The 19,920-nt window shown below is 40.1% G+C and overlaps 2 protein-coding genes across 7 annotated transcripts in view; both read left to right on the top strand.

Moving 5' to 3' along the window:
- The window catches only part of ZNRF1 (zinc and ring finger 1), a 99,864-nt gene that overhangs the window by 13,958 nt on the left and 65,986 nt on the right, over positions 1 to 19,920 (top strand). The gene's annotated exons all lie outside the window — the stretch shown is intronic.
- Positions 1,069 to 18,814, top strand: LOC101315652 (transmembrane protein 203-like). Its single transcript, XM_073796798.1, has one exon. It carries the CDS (start codon positions 17,053 to 17,055, stop codon positions 17,734 to 17,736), a length of 684 nt encoding a protein of 227 aa, XP_073652899.1. The 5' UTR covers positions 1,069 to 17,052; the 3' UTR covers positions 17,737 to 18,814.

Below are 19,920 nucleotides of genomic sequence, written 5' to 3'. Positions count from 1 at the left end.
TCAATTGAGAGTCTCAGACAGCTGGAGCCTGGGTAGTTCAGGTCAAGTCTGCCTCAGTATCACCTGAGAATGTCTTCTGGAGGCTTGGCTTGGCTGAGCCAGAGGTGCCTGCATAGGAGATGCCAGCCATGAGACACCCCTTCTTGGAAGGCAGCTGTGCTCACCAGTATACCACTCACGCACACGTGAAACCGCTTCTTAGGAGAGGCAGCGTGGGGTAGCGGTTAAGGTTAAGTGAGGCTTATAATAGTTATATCTATCATACAGTACTATTGTATCAATTAAATGAGCTTATAGGCATATCCACATCACTCAAAACATTGCCCAGCAGATAGTAAGTGATCAGTGAAAGCAACCTCTTATTATTATTTGATGTCTCTGGGTAAAGCTTAGTAATTATCTAAAGATCTTGAATCTTTTTTGTTAGATTTACCCCTGGGTACCTTATAGTTTTTTGGTTTATGCCGTAAATAGTATTTTTAAAATTTTTTATAATTATTTCAGGTTTCTGGTATATTTAGCAGACTTGTTGAACTCTTATAGGTCTAATAGTTTTAATGGAAAGCATCTACAGAGAAAATCCAAGAGAATCACGTTGGTAAATAATAACTGTTTTGTTTCTCCTTTTCTAATTCTCTTGTGTGTCACTCCTCTTCCTTACCTTAGGATTGCTGGCAATTTCCTCTGGAAAAAGTTTATTTGACTCTATAACCATAGGCATCCTTGTTTTCCTCCTATTAAAGGAAGTGCTTCTTGCATTGGAAGCATTGTGTATGTTTTCGATGGCTAGCCTTTATTTCCTTCTATTCTTAATTTGTTAAATTAAATATCACAAATGGTTATTTTATCAAAATTTCCCTTACATTTATTCACATCATCCTTCTCCTTTAATTCATTACTGAGGTGAATTGTATCAATAGATTTTGTAGTGTTAAACTATCGTTATATTCTTTAAATAAACCCTACTTGGTTGTGATGTGTTCTATTTTTATACATTGCTAGATTTAATATGTTAATATTCTACTTGGGATTTCTGCATATGTTATAAAATTTCACTCATAATTTTTATACTATCTTTTTCTTGTTATTAAGATTAATGTAACCTTTTATAAGGCAGTTAGGAGTGTATGTTCATTTTTTTCTCAAAGAGTTTGTATAAAGGTGTAGTAGAGTTCTGGCTGCAAACAGATGGCACACTCAAATTTAATTGAACAGACAGTTTACAAAGGTGTGGCCAGGATTAAAGGAACTAACAGTGGATGGTGAAGCATCTGGAGACTGGCCACAGTGGGAAGTTCTTATAACACCTAGATCTGAAGTGCATGGGGAGGGAGCCATTACCAAACATGATGAGAACTGTAACCCTGGGAGAGGTGTCCCGCAGAACTGTGGACTTACATAGGAGAAAGGAACCACTGCCATACCATGGCAAAGCGCAGAGAGCACCAGGTAATAAGTACCCCCAGTCTCTCTATCATCTTGTCCTCAGGTTTCTTGATTCCCATTGGCCAAATGCAGCAGAAGTTTGGGAGGCAAGGAAACCGTGTCCAGACTTGTTATTCTTCTGGAGAGAAGGCTAACAGAGAGGAAAGTGGATCTGGAAGAAACAGATAAAGGCAAAGGAAATACCTGTATTTTGAATGCTTGGTGGACCTTACATGTAGAATTCTCCTGTAAAACTATCTGGACCTAGCACTTTTTTTGTTGAGTAGGCTTTTATCTAATGACTCAAGTTCTTCAGTGTTACTGGCCTGTTCAGGTTTTCTATTCTTGTGTCATATATTTCAAGACAGCCTCTGTGTCTATCTCTATATTATGTCCCCCTTTTCATTCCTAATATTATTTGTATGTTTTCTTTTTATTCTTGATAAGTCTTGCCAGACCTATTTTTTATTATTTTATTTTCAAAGGAGCATTTTTTGGTTTTGTCCATTGCCTCCCCTCTGCCTGCCACATTTCATTGCTTTATACTCTTAACTGTATTTTATCTTTCCTTCTACTTTCATTGGGCTTACTGTTTATGCTTTTCTAACTTCTTAAGTGTACCCTATGCTCATTTACTTTTTAATCTCCTTTTCTAATATAGTCATTTAAGGCTCTAGATTTTTCCTTTGAGCACTTCTTTAACTGGGTCCCATGATATTTTAAAATATTTATTTTTTGGCTGCATTGGGAATTAGTCGCGGCATACAGGATCTTTCATTGCGGTGTGCAGGCTCTTTGTTGTGGCACATGGGCTCCTCTTTAGTTGTGGCACGTGGGCTTAGTTGCCCCGCGGCATATTGGATCTTAGTTCCCTGGCCAGGGATCGAACTGGTGTCCCTTGCATTGCAGGACGGATTCTTAACCACTGGACCACTAGGGAAGTCCCTGGGTCCCATGATTTTTGATCTGTAGTGTTTCCTTTATCATTCATTTCTAGGTATTTTCTACTTTTTAGTATTTCTTTGATTCGTGAGTTATGTATATTTTAAAATTTCCAAAAAATTTTAAGTTGGCCTCTAACATGATTGCATTATAGTCACAGAGCAGTCTCTATAATCCTGACTGGTTTTTATTGATGCTTGATTTGTGGCACACTGCATAGTCAGTTTCCATAAATATTTCATTCATGCTTGAGAAGATTGTGTTCTGATTGTTGGGTGAAATTTGATTCTGATATCCTTAGATCAAGCTTATCAGTTGTGTTGTTCAAATCTTCCTTATCTTACTAAATTTTGGTGTTCTTGATTTACCAGTTCCTGAGAGAACTATGTTAAACTCTCTCTGACCATGGCTTCACCAACTTCACTTTATAATTTTGTCAAATTTTGCTGTGTGTAATTTGAACTTTTCTCAAGTATATGGTTGTTTAGAATTGTTTATGTCCTTCTGGAGAATTGCTTTTGTAGAGAACATCTTTATCTCTAGTAATACTTTTTTCTTTGGTCTATTTTCTTTCGTATTAATGCCAGCTTTCTTTTTGTAACTATTTGCTGGTATCTTTTCCTGTCCTTTTATTTTCAGTCCCTGTTTCCCAATGTCTTAGATGTGTCTCCTGTAAATGACAGATAGTTGGGGTTTTTTTCAACCTAATCTGAGACTTTTTTTTTTTTTTTGGTGCGGTACGCGGGCCTCTCACTGTTGTGGCCTCTCCCGTTGTGGAGCACAGGCTCCGACGCGCAGGCTGAGCGGCCATGGCTCACGAGCCTATCTGCTCCGCGGCATGTGGGATCTTCCCGGACCGGGACACGAACCCATGTCCCCTGAATCGGCAGGTGGACTCTCAACCACTGCGCCACCAGGGAAGCCCCCCTCAACCTAATCTGAGACTTTTAATTTGCAAGTGTAATCCATTTTAAAAAAAATATATTTATTTATTTAGGCTGTGCTGGGTCTTAGTTGCGGCATGTGGGATCTTTAGTCGTGGCACGCGGGCTCTTAGTTGTGATATGCAAACTCTTAGCCGCGGCATGTGGGATCTAGTCCCCAACCAGGGATCGAACCCGGGCCCCCTGCATTGGGAGAGTGGAGTCTTACCCACTGGACCACCAGAGAAGTCCCAAATCCATTTAAAAAGTATTCTGAATACCACTATATGTTAACTTAATATCTAATTAGTATAAAATATATTATTTAATATCTTATTAAATATATTGTTATTTAATATGTTGTTTTGTGTTATGTACCATATGTTTTGTTTGCATTTTTCTCCTTTCCTGCCTTCTGTTAGATAACTTGGGTTTTCTTTATCACCATCTGGAAGCTTTCAATTCTTTTAGAGGCTACTCTTAAATTTTTGGCTTGCATACTTGAAAAAAAAATCTCATGTTAAATCAGTATCTCTACTCTCTTCCCAAATAAAAAAGAACCCACAGTTTGTCTTACACACTGTTGAGATTCAGTATTCTTTTTTTTTGTCTGCTTTGGGTCTTCACTGCTGTGTGCGGGCTTTCTCTAGTTGTGGTGAGCGGGGGCTACTCTTCCTTGCAGTGCGTGGGCTTCTCATTGCAGTGGCTTCTCTTGTTGTGGGCTCTAGGTGCATGGACTTCAGTAGTTGCAGCATGCGGGCTCAGTAGTTGCAGCATGTGGGACCTAGAGCGTGCAGACTTCAATAGTTGTAGCGCATGGGCTCATTAATTGCGGTGCGCAGGCTCTAGGGCATGCAGGCTCAGTAGTTGTGGCTCATGGGCTCAGTAGTTGTGGCTCACGGGCTCTGGAGCACAAGCTCAGTAGTTGTGGCACATGTGCTTAGTTGCTCCGTGGCATGTGGGATCTTCCTGGACCAGGGTTCAAACCCGTGTCCCCTGCAGTGGCAGGTGGATTCTTAACCACTGCACCACCAGGGAAGTCCAAAATTCAGTATTCTAATTCCACTTCATTTTTGTACTCTAGAATTAGTTGTTGCTGTTCTTATTTGATAAAGTCTGCTTGTTTGGAGTCACCCACCTGCTTAGCAAATTCTTTGCCTACTGTTCCTTCTTTCATCATACTTCATCCTTCTGAGTTAAATTTCCTTCTTCCAGAGGTAGGTGTTAAGTTTTTTTTCAGTGAGAATTTATTAAGCATAAACACTTTTTTTTGCTTGCAAATTAAAAAAGTGTTTTTATTTGCTGTAACTATTGAATGGTAATTTAGCTGGGTATAAAAATCTGGGTTGGCAGTTATTTTTTTCTCAGCAGTTGGACAAAGTTATTCTATTTCATTATCTTTTGGCATCTGATATTGTAATTAAGAAGTCTGATTCTCAGATCTTACAGTTAATTTGTTTTTTTCTGTTAGCTGCTTTATAATCTTTTCTTCTTCTTTTTTTAAAAATTTATTTATTTATTATTTGGCTGCGCCAGGTCTTAGTTGCGGCATGTGGGATCTTCATTGCTGAGTGTGGGATCTTTGTTGCGGCATGTGGGATCTTTAGTTGTGGCATGTGGGATCTTTAGTTGAGGCATGCAGAATCTTTAGTTGTGACATGCAGGCTCTTCGTTGTGGCATGAAGAATCTAGTTCCCTGACCAGGGATCTAACGCGGCCACCTGCATTGGGAGTGTGGAGTCTTAACTGCTGGACCACCAGGGAAGTCCCTATAATCTTTGCTTTGTTCATGGTATTCTGCAAATTTACTGTTGTGTTGTGTGTTCAGGGTTTGATTTATTTTTATTTTTCTTGCTTGCTATTTGTCCCTGAATCTGAGAGTTCATGTCTTTCAAAGAATCTGAGAAATTCTCAACCATGTATCCCTGCAAATTTTGCCTTTGTTTTATTCTCTCACATCTTTCCTTTTGGGAATCTTGGAAGTCATGTATTGGACCTTTTTCTTCTATCCTTCACGTTTCTTAAACAGTTCCATATTTTCTAACTCTTTATTTCTGTATGCTGCACTCTTGGTAATTTCCTATCTGTACCTTTCAGTACAGTAATTCTTTCTTCACCTGTTTTTTAACCTGTTCATTGAGTTTTATGTTTCATTGAACTACATTTTAAATTCCTTGTGGGTTGTTTACTTTTTACCTTCAATTGTGTAAAAAAAATTTTAAATGAGTAAGTCACCTTACCTTCATGGTTTGTTTTTCTCTTTGGGAAAGTAAGTGCGGTTGGCTAGCTGCTTTCTGTTCTCTTTCTGCTCAGAAATCCCGTAAAGCCCTATCACTGGCATTACACTGTGGAGCAAAGAAGCACTATGAACAGGGAAGCAGGAAGCTGTAAGCCCATCATCATGTTGTTCTCTACTCCCAGAGGAAGAGCAGCTCCTGAGTCATATAGGGAAATCTTTGAGCACTGTACCTCTTGGGGGCTCACAGCTGTGGCAAGGATCTGTTTCTATGGCAACAGAAGACTTAACTCTTCCTCTGTACTCAGGATATGCAGAGGGAAGTTCCAGGATAAACTTTTAGAGCTTTCCATTCTCCAGGGAGCCTGGATTTATTCTCTTTCTTCTGTCCTGTATAGTAGCACTATGCAGTATAGTAGCCACTGGCCACCTATGGCTATTTAAATTACAATTAATTAAAATGTAAAACTTCCTTTGAGTCACACTAGCCATATTTCAAGTGCTCAGTAGCCACAAATTGCTAGTGACTACTGTAATTGGACAGCACAGATATAGAACATTTCCATCATTGCAGAAAGTTCTATCGGACTGTGCTGTTCTGAAGTCTTCCATAGTATTCTCACAGTAGACAGAGAATTGGTAAGTGTGTAGTTTCAGAAAATAGATCAAGTGAACCTATTGATAACCAGAAACTAGAAGGCTTTCTTTAGAGTTATCACCATTCTGTACTGTCTATATGTGGGAAGAATTCAGAGAGGGTATTGCATTCTGAGAATGATTTGCGGGATGAAATGGTAAACCCAAGCCTACTTGTCTTACCTGTAGTTTGATACCACGGGAAGAGGGTAAGTAGAGAGGTGAATGAACCTGATGTTGAATAAACTTTGGGGAACATGGAGAAAAATTACTGCATGGGTCTATTGATTTTATGCAATTGTGATTAAACTGAGAATAGGGACGATGGGTTCATTAGTGACTGGAGATAACCAGCCCAAGGTCTTATTACTTGAAATTTGACTCAGGTTGGAAATTCCCTGTAGTGAAATCATCTTTCTCCACCCCCTTAAATTGCCATCTCATTCTCCTGAGTTGCAGTAGAACAGTTAAAGATTCTCAAGAGAAGAAAAGAGGTACCTTTTTCCTCCAACCCCCCCTCCCCCAACATATACACACCCACACCTTCTTCAAATTTAGCAACATTTCACAGCGACTGAACTCAAGATAGACCAAAAATAAGAACAATGTGGGTCATACCAGCCTGGCCCCAACAGGTTGTGAAGAGAAGGAAGAGCCAGTGACCCCAACCTTGTTCTTTGCCTATGACAAAGAACTGCTAAAAAAACGTACTTCACTCTTTATTATGGAGCTCTACATGGACTCAGAATCCTTCTCAACACAGTACTTGGGTCCCCAAGTCAGACTAACTAGCTGAAGTTGGCATGCGAGACTAAACCTATTTACTGTTCTTTGTTAGGGATTTGAGGTTTGGAGTTTGCTATTCTGAGAAGGGACATTGTTCTCGTTGATTGCAGAGTACCATTATGAACCAAATATGGTAGTTGAGGAAGTTTTTTTTTTTTTCTAATTCTATCTGGAGTATTCATGGCTCATGGTATAGAGTAGGTACCCAAATAAAAGTTGTTCATTGAAGATACACATGGAAAAGGAAGTTAATTCTAGAGGTGAAGATAAAGGTAATTTTTATGAGAAAGTATCCATTACTTATTAGTTCATCCTGGTGGAATTTGTAGGGTAGCTTGGAGTTGACTTTCTGGAAGAAAATTAATCCAAAAGAAAAAGATGGCTTGTAAGACAACTGGGAAGGATTTAGAAAGAATTCAGAGGCAGCATTTGTAGAAGAAAAAAGAAGAAACTGTAAAAGAGAAAAATGTCCTATAGCAGGTGAAAAGTTGGAAAGGACGAACTAATAGATGCTCTGCAGAAATAGAGAAGTTAACAGACCTTTGTGGTTTCCAGGTTAGCAGTTTTTTGTTTTTCAAGCAAATCTGGAAGCATGGATTCTTCCTGGGTTTTTTTTCCTGATCACAGAAATAATCAGAATATTCATTGTAAAGATTTCAAACATTGATGTATTGATAGAAAGCGAAAGTTCCCCATAATTCCTTTGGTATGTATTTCTCCAGATTTTTGCCCCCGTGGACTAGTAGATATGTTTAAAACAGTAGAAATCACATTCTGCTTATCTTGTTTTGCAACCTCTGTCTTTTTTTTTGTTTGTTTTTTGTTTTTTGTTTTGTTTTGCGGTATGCGGGCCTCTCACTGTTGTGGCCTCTCCCGTTGCGGAGCACAGGCTCCAGACGTGCAGGCTCAGCGGCCATGGCTCACGGGCCAAGCTGCTCCGCGGCATGTGGGATCTTCCCGGACTGGGGCACGAACCCGTGTCCCCTGCATCGGCAGGCGGACTCTCAACCACTGCGCCACCAGGGAAGCCCAACCTCTGTCTTTTATTTAATGTTTTCTTCATTGTTCCATGTCATTCCATGTGCATGTGTAGATTTTATTTTGTTTTTGTTTCTGTTGTTATCTCCAGAAATGTGTACCTGCGAGGAGGGACCTATTCAGAGCAAATCCCCCCCGCCCACCTCCCAGCCATTGTGCCTGTTTGGGTGAACTCATGATGTAATAGGTTGATGCCCAAGAAGTTTGCCCCCAAAATGCTTTCACCCTTTTACCTCTTTGGTAGAGAGACCATATCTTTCATTTGGTCACACTTCTCTGTAAGTTGTTATAAGAATGCCGCAGGGAAAGATCACATATCCCCTCCTGTTAATTTAGTTTGTTCTCAGTAGAGCAATTAAATTATAGAATAGAAAGAGCCCAGAGCTCAGCCCCAAATGCAGAGAATATTTGGTAAATATATAACACCAGGCAATAGGATTCATAGGGCCCCTGTTCTTCTCTCCTTCAGCCTCAATCCTGAGACGATCTGAGTATGTCCAACTCGTTCCGGAGTTCACTGCTTCTTCCCATTTTTACTTCTGATGGGATGATTGCTTCTGCCAATAGCTAGACTTAGAGCATAAGAAAATTTTACCTTGGATCCACAATCTGAGCCGCCCTAAAAGAAAACAACAGGTGGGAGGCAGGGGTGGAGACATTTCAAGCCAGGCCTGTACAAGGCAGCTAATCTTAGGGCTCTGCACTCAATGGGTGCTTTTGCTTCCTCGGGGTGCTTCAAACAGGCAGCATGCTGGTGGGACCTGTAACAATCCACGGGGACCCGGACAATGTCTGGGATTACATCCCACAGAGGAGTCTCTGTCAGGTGACCGGCAGGCGAATGTCTGACTCTCCTCCCTCCTCCAGTGACCTATGGAGTAAGAAAATGACCAGTAACCAAGCAGGCATCTCATTTGAACTGTAAAAGAAGTCTGGTGTGTTTCTAAATGGACATGTGAAATGTTCCTAAATAAGAAAAAGCACCCTTTCCTAAGGTGGTTTTTTCGTGTGTGTGTGTGTTTTGTTTTGTTTTGTTTTAAGATGTTGCTATTCCATGTGACTATCAAGGCCACCCATGTGGGTAGGAAGTAAAGGAGCTGGCACAGAACCTAGAAATTGAGTTTTGGATGAAGTTGAACCCATTATCCAACAGCAAAGTTAATGTTTGTAGAGTTCCTGTGAGCTCACAGCCCTTTTGTATGGCACGTGTTATTTCTCCCATGTCCCCAGAAAGTGGAGAAACTTGGAGCAGAGTGGGAAAAGTACTTGGAAGAATTCTGTAATGACTTGAGCCTGAGCCGGGCTTAATACTTGAGTCTTTGAACTCTTCCCTACTGAGACTGTTGCTTTTATAACAGTCTGTTTTTGTTGGTTATTGCAGCTTTTAAAAATAAGAAACATGCACAATCTTAAACAGTAGTATGTTATAGCAGTATTAGCAATAGCAGACATTTATTTATTGCTTACTAAGTGCCGGGCAGAGTTGTAAAAACTTCTCATATATTAACTCTTTCAATCCTCAACCTGTGGAAGTGGTTATGGTTATCATCCCCATTTAACAGATGAGAAAACTGAGCCCCAGCAGTTAGGGAACAAGCCTAATTAGGTAGAAAGTGATATGACTCTAATAAATGGTATCTCATATTGTTATTAGATTGCAATCAGTTTGGCCATCAGAAATTAAATTATGGGAGGCTTTTTCCACCCTGTGTGCTTCCTACCAAGTACTACCAATGCCTATAGCATTCTTTGTGTTTTCATAAAATGATGGAGAAATAAAACACATTTCTTTACCATGTCAACTGTGAGAATTGCCACCCGTGACTGCATTTTTCTGCTTTTTGTCATAACATCAGTCCTCTCAACAGGTCCTATAGTCCATTGATCCTATTTCCTTCTCCATCCCTCACCCCCTCATGCCCTTACTCTTCTCCTTAAATAATGTTAAGTTCCAAGTCAGTCATTATAATCACTGCCTCTTCTAGTACACTATCAGTCCCCTTGCCCTCTTTTGCTTTGTCACACTTGCTTGGCCAAACCACAACTCTGGTCGAATCCAAATCTCTGCGTGCTCTGTGGGTGTTCTCCTTGGCTGGAGGGAACTCTGAACATGTTCTCTGGCCTCGCTGGTTGTTTTTTTTTTTTTTGGCTGTGCCGCACAGTTTGTGGGATCCTAGTCCGCAACTCATGATCGAACCTGGGCCCTCAGCAGTGAGAGCGGGGAGTCCCAACCACTGGACCGCTAGGGAATTCCCTGGCCTCACTGTTGATTCACGATCACTAACCTCAAGGAGACCCTTAGTGCTGCCTGGGAATACTGCTGTATTTCTACAGTTTATTCATTCTCCTGCCCTCCTAGAGGATTGTTCCAGACCTTCTCCTCTCTTCTCAAAAGTCCCTTCTCAGCCTTTGCTGATGACCTTACTTCCTGTTTAATCGAGAAAACATTATTGGCGCTCACCGCCGTATCTATGCACCTAATTGCATCTGTGCTATTTCCCCTTTCCTGTATTTAGTAGGTCTTTGCTGTCCATGCTCCCAGCAAAGCCCAAGGCCTCCACTTGCGCACTAGGTTTCGTTCCTCTTTGCTGAGTCAAGAGTGTTGCTCCAGCCTTCCTCCCCTCTCTCTTAAAAGTTACTTCTCTAGTGGCACATTCCTATCAGCATAAAACTGTTGGTGTTTCTTTCATCTTGAAAACAGCAACCATAGATTCTCTTGATTATACTTTTCCTCCAGATACTAACCCGTTTCTCTACTTCCTTCTTGAGCAGACTCCTTAAGAATTCTCTTTTCTTGATTCTCTGATTTTTCTCCTTCCAATCTCCTTGATCCCACTGTAATCATGTATTTGCCCTCACTTTTCTATCAGAACTGCTCTTCTCGAGGTCACCGAGAACCTTCATGTTGCTAAATCAGTAGTCCCTTCTCAGTTCTCAGTTTGGGGAAGCCAGAATCATTTGACAAGTTGGTCTCCTTGAAACACTTTGTTCACTTGCTTCCAGGATACCACGCTTACCTGGTTTTCTTCCTGCCTCTCTCACTGATGTTATCTCCTTTGCTGATTCCTCCTTATCATTCTACCTCTAATGCTGAAGGACATAGAGGCTTAGTCCTTGGACCACTTCTCATTCTTTTGTATAGCGCAACCCTGGAGAAGTTTTTGAGGCTAATGTTATAAGTACTGTACATATGCTGATAACTCCAAAATTCATCTCTCCAGCTCCGATTTCTCCCTTGACTTTTTTTTTATTTAACTGCTATATTGAGATGTAATTCACATGCCATACGAATCACCCATTTAAAATGTACAATTCAGTGGTTTTTAGTGTATTAAGAGAGTTGTGCAGTTATCACCACAGTAAATTTTAGAACATTTTCATTACCCCAGAAAGAAACCCCATAACCATTAGCAGTAACTCTGTTTCTCTCAATCTTACGCCAGGCCTAGACAACTACTAATCTACTTTCTACCTGTATATATTTGCCTATCCTGGACATTTTATAAAAATGGAACCATGTAATATGTGGTTTTCTTGTTTTTTGGGTTTTTTTTTGCGATACGCGGGCCTCTCACTGTTGTGGCCTCTCCCGTTGCGGAGCACAGGCTCCGGACGCGCAGGCTCAGCGGCCATGGCTCACGGGTCCAGCCGCTCCGTGGCATGTGGGATCTTCCCGGACCGGGGCACGAACCCGTGTCCCTTGCATCGGCAAGCGGACTGTCAACCACTGCGCCACCAGGGAAGCCCAATATGTGGTTTTTTTGTGTCTGATTTCTTTCACTTAGCATAATGTTTTCAAGGTTCATTCATATTGTAGCATATATCAGTACTTCATTCCTTTTTGTGGCTGAATGATATTCCATTGTATATTCCAATGGATTTTGTCTATCCATTCATCTGTCGATTTACATTTGCATTGTTTCCACTTTGGGGGCATTAAAAACAATGTTGCTAAGGACATTCAAGTACAAGTTTTTGTGTGGACATATGTTTTCATTTCACCTGTGCATATACCTTGGATTGAAATTGCTGGGTCATATGGTTACTATGTTTGGTCTTTTCTGAGAAACTCCAGATTATTTTCCAAAGAAACTCCACCATATTATATTCCTACCCACAGTGCATGAGGATTCTGATTTCTCTGCATCCTTTCCAGTACTTGTTATTATCTGTTTCTTTGATAATAGCCATCCTTGTGGTTGTGAAGTGGTATCTCATTGTGGTTTTGATTTGCATTTCCCTAAGGATGTCAGGCATGCTTTCTCATTTGTTGCCCCTTTGTATATCTTCTTTGGAGAAATGTCTATTCAAGTCCTTGGACAATTTTTTATTTCGATTGTTTGTTTTTTGTTGTTGAATTGTAAGCTTTCTGTATATATTTTGGATCCTAGTCCCTTATCAGATACATGATTTGCCAAAAGTTACCCATTCTGTTGGCTTTTCATTTTCTTGATAGTGTCCTTTGAGGCACAAAAGTTTTAAATTTTGGTGAAGCTTAATTTGTTTTTTTCATTTGGTTCTTGTACTTTTAAGAAATTGTTGTCTAATTTAAGGTCAGAGAGATTCACCTGGGTTTACTTCCAAGAGTTTTATAGTTTTAGGTGTTTGATCCCTTTTGAGTTAATTTTTGTCTGTAGTGTGCGGTAGGGGTCCATCTTCATTTTTTTGCATGGGGATATCCAGTTGTTCCAGCATCATTTATTGGAAACACTGTTCTTTCTCAGTTGAATGGTCTTGGCACCCTTGTCAATCAACCATAGATATTTGGGTTTACTTCTATACTCTCAATTCTATTCCTTTGGTCTATGTGTTTATCCTTATGCCAATACTGTTATGATTACTATAGCTTTGTCGTTAATTTTGAAGTCAGGAAGTATGAGTCCTTCAACTTTGTTCTTCTTTTTCAAGATTGTTTTGGCTTTTTGAGGTTGCTTTCAATTTCCTTTGAATTTTAGGATCAGTTTATCCATTTCTGTGAAAAAGGCACTTGGGATTTTGATAGGGATTGCATTGAATCTCTAGATCAATTTGGGGAGTATTGACATCTTAACAACATTAAAGTCTTCTAGTGTGTGAACATGGGATGTCTTTCCAGTTTTTTAGACCTTCCTTGATTTCTTTCAGCAGTTTTGTAGTTTTTGATGTACAAGCCTTGTCTTTGCTTTCATAGTTCATTTTTCCCCCTAGTTGTTTCAGCACCAAATGTTGAAAATACTATGCTTTCCCCTATTGAATTATCATGGAACCTTTGTAAAAACTCTTTTTACAGGTAAAGAAGATGTGGTATATATACAATGGAATACTACTCAACCATAAAACAAGATGAAATCTTGCCATTTGCTACAATATAGATGGACCTTGAGAGTATTATGCTAAGTGAAATAAGTCAGAGAAAGACAAATACTGTATGATTTCACTCATATGTAGAATATGAAGAATAAACAAACAAAATGAACAAACCAGGGGCTTCCCTGGTGGTGCAGTGGTTGAGAGTCCACCTGCTGATGCAGGGGACACGGGTTCGTGCCCCGGTACGGGAAGATCCCACGTGCCACGGAGCGGCTGGGCCCGTGAGCTTGCGCGTCCGGAGCCTGTGCTTCGCAGCGGGAGAGACCACAACAGTGAGAGGCCCGCGTACTGCAAAAAAATAAATTTAAAAAAAAAAAAAAAAAAAAAAAGAACAAACCAAAGGAAGACCAGCACGTAGATACAGAGAACAGATTAGTGGTTTCCAGAGAAGAAGAGGCAGAGGAGAGGGGAAGGGCAAAATTGGTAAAAGTGATCAACTATATGGTGACAGAGGGCAACTAAATTTTTGGTGGTGAGCATGCTATAGTGTATACAGATGTAGAAATATAAAGTTGTACACATGAAACTTATATATGTTATAAACAAGTGTTACCGAAATAAGAAAGAAAGGAATAAGGAAAAGAAGAGAAACTATTCACCATATATCTGTGGGCCTACTTCTGGACTCTATTCTGTTCTGCTCTATATGTCTGTCCTTATGCCAATTCCACACTCTTTTGATTATTGTGGTGTTACAGTAAGTCTTGAAATCAAATATTGATATTGTAAATCCTCTACCTTATTCTTTGAAATTATTGTTTAGAGTAGTCTCAATCCTTTGAATTTCCATATACATTTCAGAATCAGCTTATATGTTTCTAGGAAAAAAGCCTACAGGAATTTTGATTGGGATTGAGTGAAATTTATGAATGAATTTTAATATTGCAACCTCCAATCCATGAAAGTGATTTTCTCTACATTTATTTAAGTGATCTTTAATCTCTCTCAGCAATCTTTTACAGTTTTAGAATAAAGGTCTTGCACACATTTTTAAACATTTATCTCTAAGAATTTCACATTAAAATTATTTTTAAAAATTAATTGTGGTGAACATAACAAAATTTACCATCTTAACTACTTTTAATGGTTCAGTTCAGTAGTGATAAGTATATTCATATTGTTGTGTGACCAATTTCCAGAACTTTTTCATCTTGAAAAACAGAAACTCTGTGCCCATTAAACAACAACTCCCCATTTCTCCCTCCCCCAGCCCTTGGAAACCACCATTGTACTTCTGTTTCTATATGTTTGACTACTCTTGCTACCTCATGTAAGTGTTTGTCTTTGCTACATCATATGGTGTTTGTCTTTCCGTAACCTGGCTTATTTCACTTAGCTTGATATTCTCAGAGTTTGTCCATTTATAGCAAGTGCCAGAGTTTCTTTCCATTTTAAGGCTGATTAATATTCTGTTGCACACATATCACATTTTGTTTAACCATTCATTCATCGATGGACACTTGCGTTGCTCCCATATTTTGACTATTGTGAATAATGCTGCTGTGAACACGGATATACAAATATCTCTTTGAGACCTTGTTTTCAGTTCTTTTGTATGTATACAAGGAAGTGGTATTCCTGGACCATATGGTAATTTTATTTTTAATTTTTTGAGAAACTGCCATACTGTTTTCCACAGTGGCTGCACCAGTTTACATTGCCTCCGACAATGTACGAGGCTTCTCTTTAATCCACATCCTTACTAGCATTTGTTATGTCTTGTCTTTTGGATAATAGACTTCCTAACAGGTGTAGGGTGATAGGTCATTGTGGTTTTAATTTGTATTTCCCTAATCATTAGTGATGTTAAGCATCTTTTCATGTGCTTGTTGACTATCCATATATCTTCTCTGGAGAAATTCTGTTCAAGTCTTCTGTCTATTTTTAAATTGGGCTATTTGTTTTTTGTTGAGTTGTAGAAGTTCTTTATATATTCTGGATATTAACCCCTTATTAGATATATGATTTGCAAATATTTTCTCCCATTCCGTAGGTTGCTATTTCACCTTTGATGCACAGAGGTTTTAAATCTTGATGTGTCTAACTTATCTGTTTTTATTTTTGTTACCTGTGCTTTTGGTGTCATATCTGTTGAGGGTACTTTTAAAAACTTCATTTTCCGGGACTTTCCTGGTGGTGCAGTGGTTAAGAATCCGCTGGCCAGTGCAGGGGACACGGGTTTGAGTCCTGGTCCAGGAAGATCCCACATGCTGCAGAGCAAGTAAGCCTGTGCGCCATAACTGCTGAGCCTGTGCTCTAGAGCCTGTGAGCCACAACTACTGAGCCCACATGCCACAACTACTGAAGCCCACGTGCCTGGAGCCCGTGCTGCACAACAAGAGAAGCCACCGCAAGAGAAGCCCGCGCACTGCAACGAAGAGCAGCCCTCTCCCGTTGCAACGAGAGAAAGCCCACGCGCAACAACGAAGACCCAACACAGCCATAAATAAATAAATAAGGAAAATATTTTTTTAAAAAACTTCATTTTCCTATAGTTTATTGCCATATAAATATGATTGATTTTTGTGTGTTGATTTTGTATCTTATGGCCTTGCTAAGTTAACTTGCTGGTTCTAGTAGCTTTTGTGTAGTCCATAGAACTTTCTACACACATAACTACATAATCTGCGAATCAAGACAGCTTTACTACTTCTTTTTAAATCTGTATGCTTTATTACTTCATTGCAGTGGCTAGGATCTACAGTACAATGTTGAATAGAAGTAGTGAGACAGGCATCTTTGGCTCGTTCCCAGCCTTAGGAGGAAGCATTCAGTCTCCCATTACTAAGTATGATGCTAGCTGTTTCATAAAGTTTCCTTCTATTTCTGGTTTGCTGAGAGTTGTTATTTTCAGTGGCTGTTGAGTTTTGTCAAATGCTTGTTCTGCATCTGTTGTGATGATCATAAGATTTTTCTCCTTTATTCTGTTAATATGGTGGATAACATTGTTTTCTAAGAGTAAAAGAATCCAATTGGTCATGATATATTATTCTTTTTATATGTTATTCATTTCAATTTGTTAAAATTTTGCTAAGGATTTTTACTTTTATGCTTATAAGGAGTATTTGTAATTTTCTTTTCAAGTAATGTTTTTGTCTTGTTTTGGTACCAGTAATATTGGCCTCATACAGTGATTTGGGAAGTGTTTCTTTTCTATTTCCTGGACGATGTTGTGTAGTATTTTTTTTTTTCTTAAATGTTTGATAGAATTCACCAGTAAAGTCTTCTGGGCCTGGAATTTTCTTTTTAGAAAAGTTTAACTAAAAATTTAATTTCTTTAACAGGTATAGGGCTATTCAGTTTATTTGTTTCTTATCAAATAAGCTTTAGTAGTTTTGTCTTTTTCATGTAATTTGTCCATTTCATCTAAGTTGTTGAATTTATCAGCAAGAAGTTGTTTGTCATATTTCTTTATACTTTTAGCGGCTGTAAGAATGTTTACCCGTCTTTCATTCCTGACTTTGGAAATTTGTGTCTTCTCTTTTTTCTGATTAGTCTGCCTAGAGATTTATCAATTTTATTAATTGTTTCAGTGAACCAGCTTTTGGTTTCATTGATTGAATCTATTGTTTTTCTCTCTTCTATTTTGTTGATTTCTGCTTTTTATTTCTTCCTTCTTTCAGTTTAATTTGCTCTTCTTTTCCTAGCTTCTAAAGCTTGAAGTTTAAATCACTGATTTTAGACCTTTCTTCTTTTCTAAAATAAGCATGTAAAGCCATGAATTTCCCTATAAACACTATTTTAGGCCCTTGGGCCGCGCCCGGCGGGGCATGGCATCCGAGCAAGGTGGTCGTCGGCTGGCGGCCAGTGCTGGGTACCGGGCGGGGGCCGGGGGATCGGCTGCATACTGGGGCCGAGGGCCGGGTCAGGCGGGGCCGCTTTCTGCCTCTCGCTGGCCGCGGCAGCGACAGCGGCAGGCGCCAGCGAGGCCCCTGGGGAGTGGCGGCGCAGCCTGACGGGTGGGACCATAGGCCGCGCTCAACCGGCGCGATGCTTTTCTCGCTCCGGGACCTGGTGCAGTGGCTGGGCCTCGCTACCTTCGAGATCTTCGTGCACCTGTTGGCCCTGCTGGTGTTCTCCGTGCTGCTGGCCCTGCGTGTGGACGGACTGGCTCCCGGCCTCTCCTGGTGGAACGTGTTCGTGCCCTTCTTCGCCGCTGACGGGCTCAGCACCTACATCACCACTATCATCTCCGTGCGCCTCTTTCAGGATGGAGAGAAGCGGCTGGCCATGCTCCGCCTTTTCTGGTTCCTCACGGTTCTTAGCCTGAAGTTCATCTTCGAGATGTTGTTGTGCCAGAAGCTGGTGGAGCCGACTCGGGAGCTCTGGTTCGGCCTGATCACGTCTCCGGTCTTCATTCTCCTGCAGCTGCTCATGATCCGTGCCTGCCGGGTCAACTAGCCTCGCAGAAGATAAGCTAGAATGCGGGACCCCAGGCTGAGGTCCTGCTGCACCAGAGGAGAATTCTGGGTCTGAAAGCCAGCTTGTGCCCTGCTGGGTGCCCAGCTTTCTCTCTATCAGTCATCTCTGAAATTGTTCCCTCAGCAGGGCTAAAAAGAGCAGCCTTGATTCTTAAAATGTATCCCCTCTTATTTCATGCTTTGAATAGCTAATCTTGAATTGAGATCCTGAGAAGGCCAGACAGTCCTGAACTCCTCTGACAGTTGGAAACTGCATATAAGTAAAATGTCCTGATGGGCCCTGGGTATTTTCATGGCTCCTGGGAAAGTACCCACTGTGCAAAGGCTGCAAAGCTGGACTCGGATCTCCCCTGGCCAGCAGTGCTGACGTGAGAGCTTACTGCCCCATCTGCCCAGACAAGACTTCCTTAGATGCTTGAGCTCTAAAAAGTGTAAGCCCGCTTGTGTCTCCTCCCCAGTTGCGCTGGGGAGGATGGCTCTTTCTTCATTCCAGCCCAGGCAGACCGGAGCATGTTGAATAAGCATGATCGGGACCCTATCTGGATATCTGTCGCCTGAGAAAAGAACTTGCTTTCAACGCGCTGCTTGTCTTCCTATCCCAGCAGATTGCAGTGTCACGACTTTTCCACTACCTCGTGGCCGGCATAGTGCACCTGAGAGCTTTAGGCCACCCTAAGGGACCAGAGAGTGGAACAGGTGCTCTGACGTGCATAGCCATTGAGACCTACACATGGGAAGTTTGCAGATGGTCTCAGGCCACGCCTGTTGGCCTAAGGGCTTTGGTTTGATGCCGGTCAGGTGCCAAATGAGAACATTTGCTGAGATAAAAATAAAATAAGAGCATGTTTTGCTGAAAACAAACAAAAAAACCCACAATTTTATTTAACTGTTTAAAAATATTGTGAATTCTATAAATTTTGATATATTGTGCTTTTATTTTCATTCATTTCAATATATTTTCTAATTTTTTGTGATTTTTTCCCCCTATAACTTATAGGTTATTAGAAGTATCATATTTAATTGCCAGATATTTAGGGATTTTCCAGATAACTTTCTGGTATTGGTTTTTAGTTTAATTCTGTTGTGATCAGAGAACATACTTTGTATGACTTGAATCCTCTTAAATTTTTTTGAGATCTGTTTTGTGACTCAATATGTTTTAGTTTGCTGAACATTCAACATGCATTTGAAAAGAATGTGTTTTCTGCTGTTCTTGAGTAGATCTTCTATCAATGTCAGTTAGGTCAATTTGGTTGATGGTGTTTTTCAGGTCTTCTGGAACTATACTGATTTTCTGTCTACTTGTTTTATCAATGATAGAGGGCAGAGTGTTAAAATCTCCAGCAATAATTGTAGCCACTCCACCTTTCTTTTGATTAGTGTTCACATGGTTATCTTTTTCTATCCTTTTACTTTTAATCTATCTGTATCTTCTTGTTTAAAATGGGTTTCTTAGAGAAAACATACGATTTTGTGTTGCTTTTATCCAGACTGTCTTTGCCTTTTAACTGGAATGTTTGCATTTAATGCAGTTATCAGTATGATTGGGTTTAAGTTGACCGTCTTGCTTGTTTTCTGTCTCTGTTCTGTTTCTTTTTATCCTCTTTGCTTGACTTCATTTGGACTAAGGGAATTTTTTATTCTATTTTATCTCCACTATGAGCTTGTTAGCTTTTTACCTCTTTGGCTTATTTTTGTTTTAGGGGTTGCTATAGGTTTTACATTATACATTTTTAATTTACCATAGTGTATCTTCAGTTAGTCTTATACTACTTCATGGATAGGCTAAGAACCTTGCAACAGTATTCTTCCATTTATTTGCCTTCAGCCGAAGATTTCTAAGTCCTTCACTGCTGCCTCAAGTTCAACTACTGTACCTGAGAGGAGGGTGAGTGAGTAGTCCCTAAATAATAAAATTGAGATTTCACAGTTCATAGAGCAGACATTATAAGATTTGAGCAAATCATATTAAGTTGAGACCTGAAAGCACATATAGTCTTATTTTTCTGGTTCTGTGGTTCAGGTGACTATAAGGGTGAGGAAATTTCAGTATAACAGAGACAGGTGAAGACTGAGCTATAAATAGTAGGAGGCTGCCAGTATCAATTTGATGCCAGTTAGAGTAGAAGATTCAACTTACTACCTTATATAAGAATCAGGGATC

The sequence above is a fragment of the Tursiops truncatus genome, chromosome 19 (genome assembly GCF_011762595.2).
Source record: "Tursiops truncatus isolate mTurTru1 chromosome 19, mTurTru1.mat.Y, whole genome shotgun sequence".
In the NCBI taxonomy this organism is placed as follows: Eukaryota; Metazoa; Chordata; class Mammalia; order Artiodactyla; family Delphinidae; genus Tursiops; species Tursiops truncatus.
Note: the sequence above shows the minus strand (reverse complement) of the source record. Positions and strands in the feature narration are given on the sequence as shown.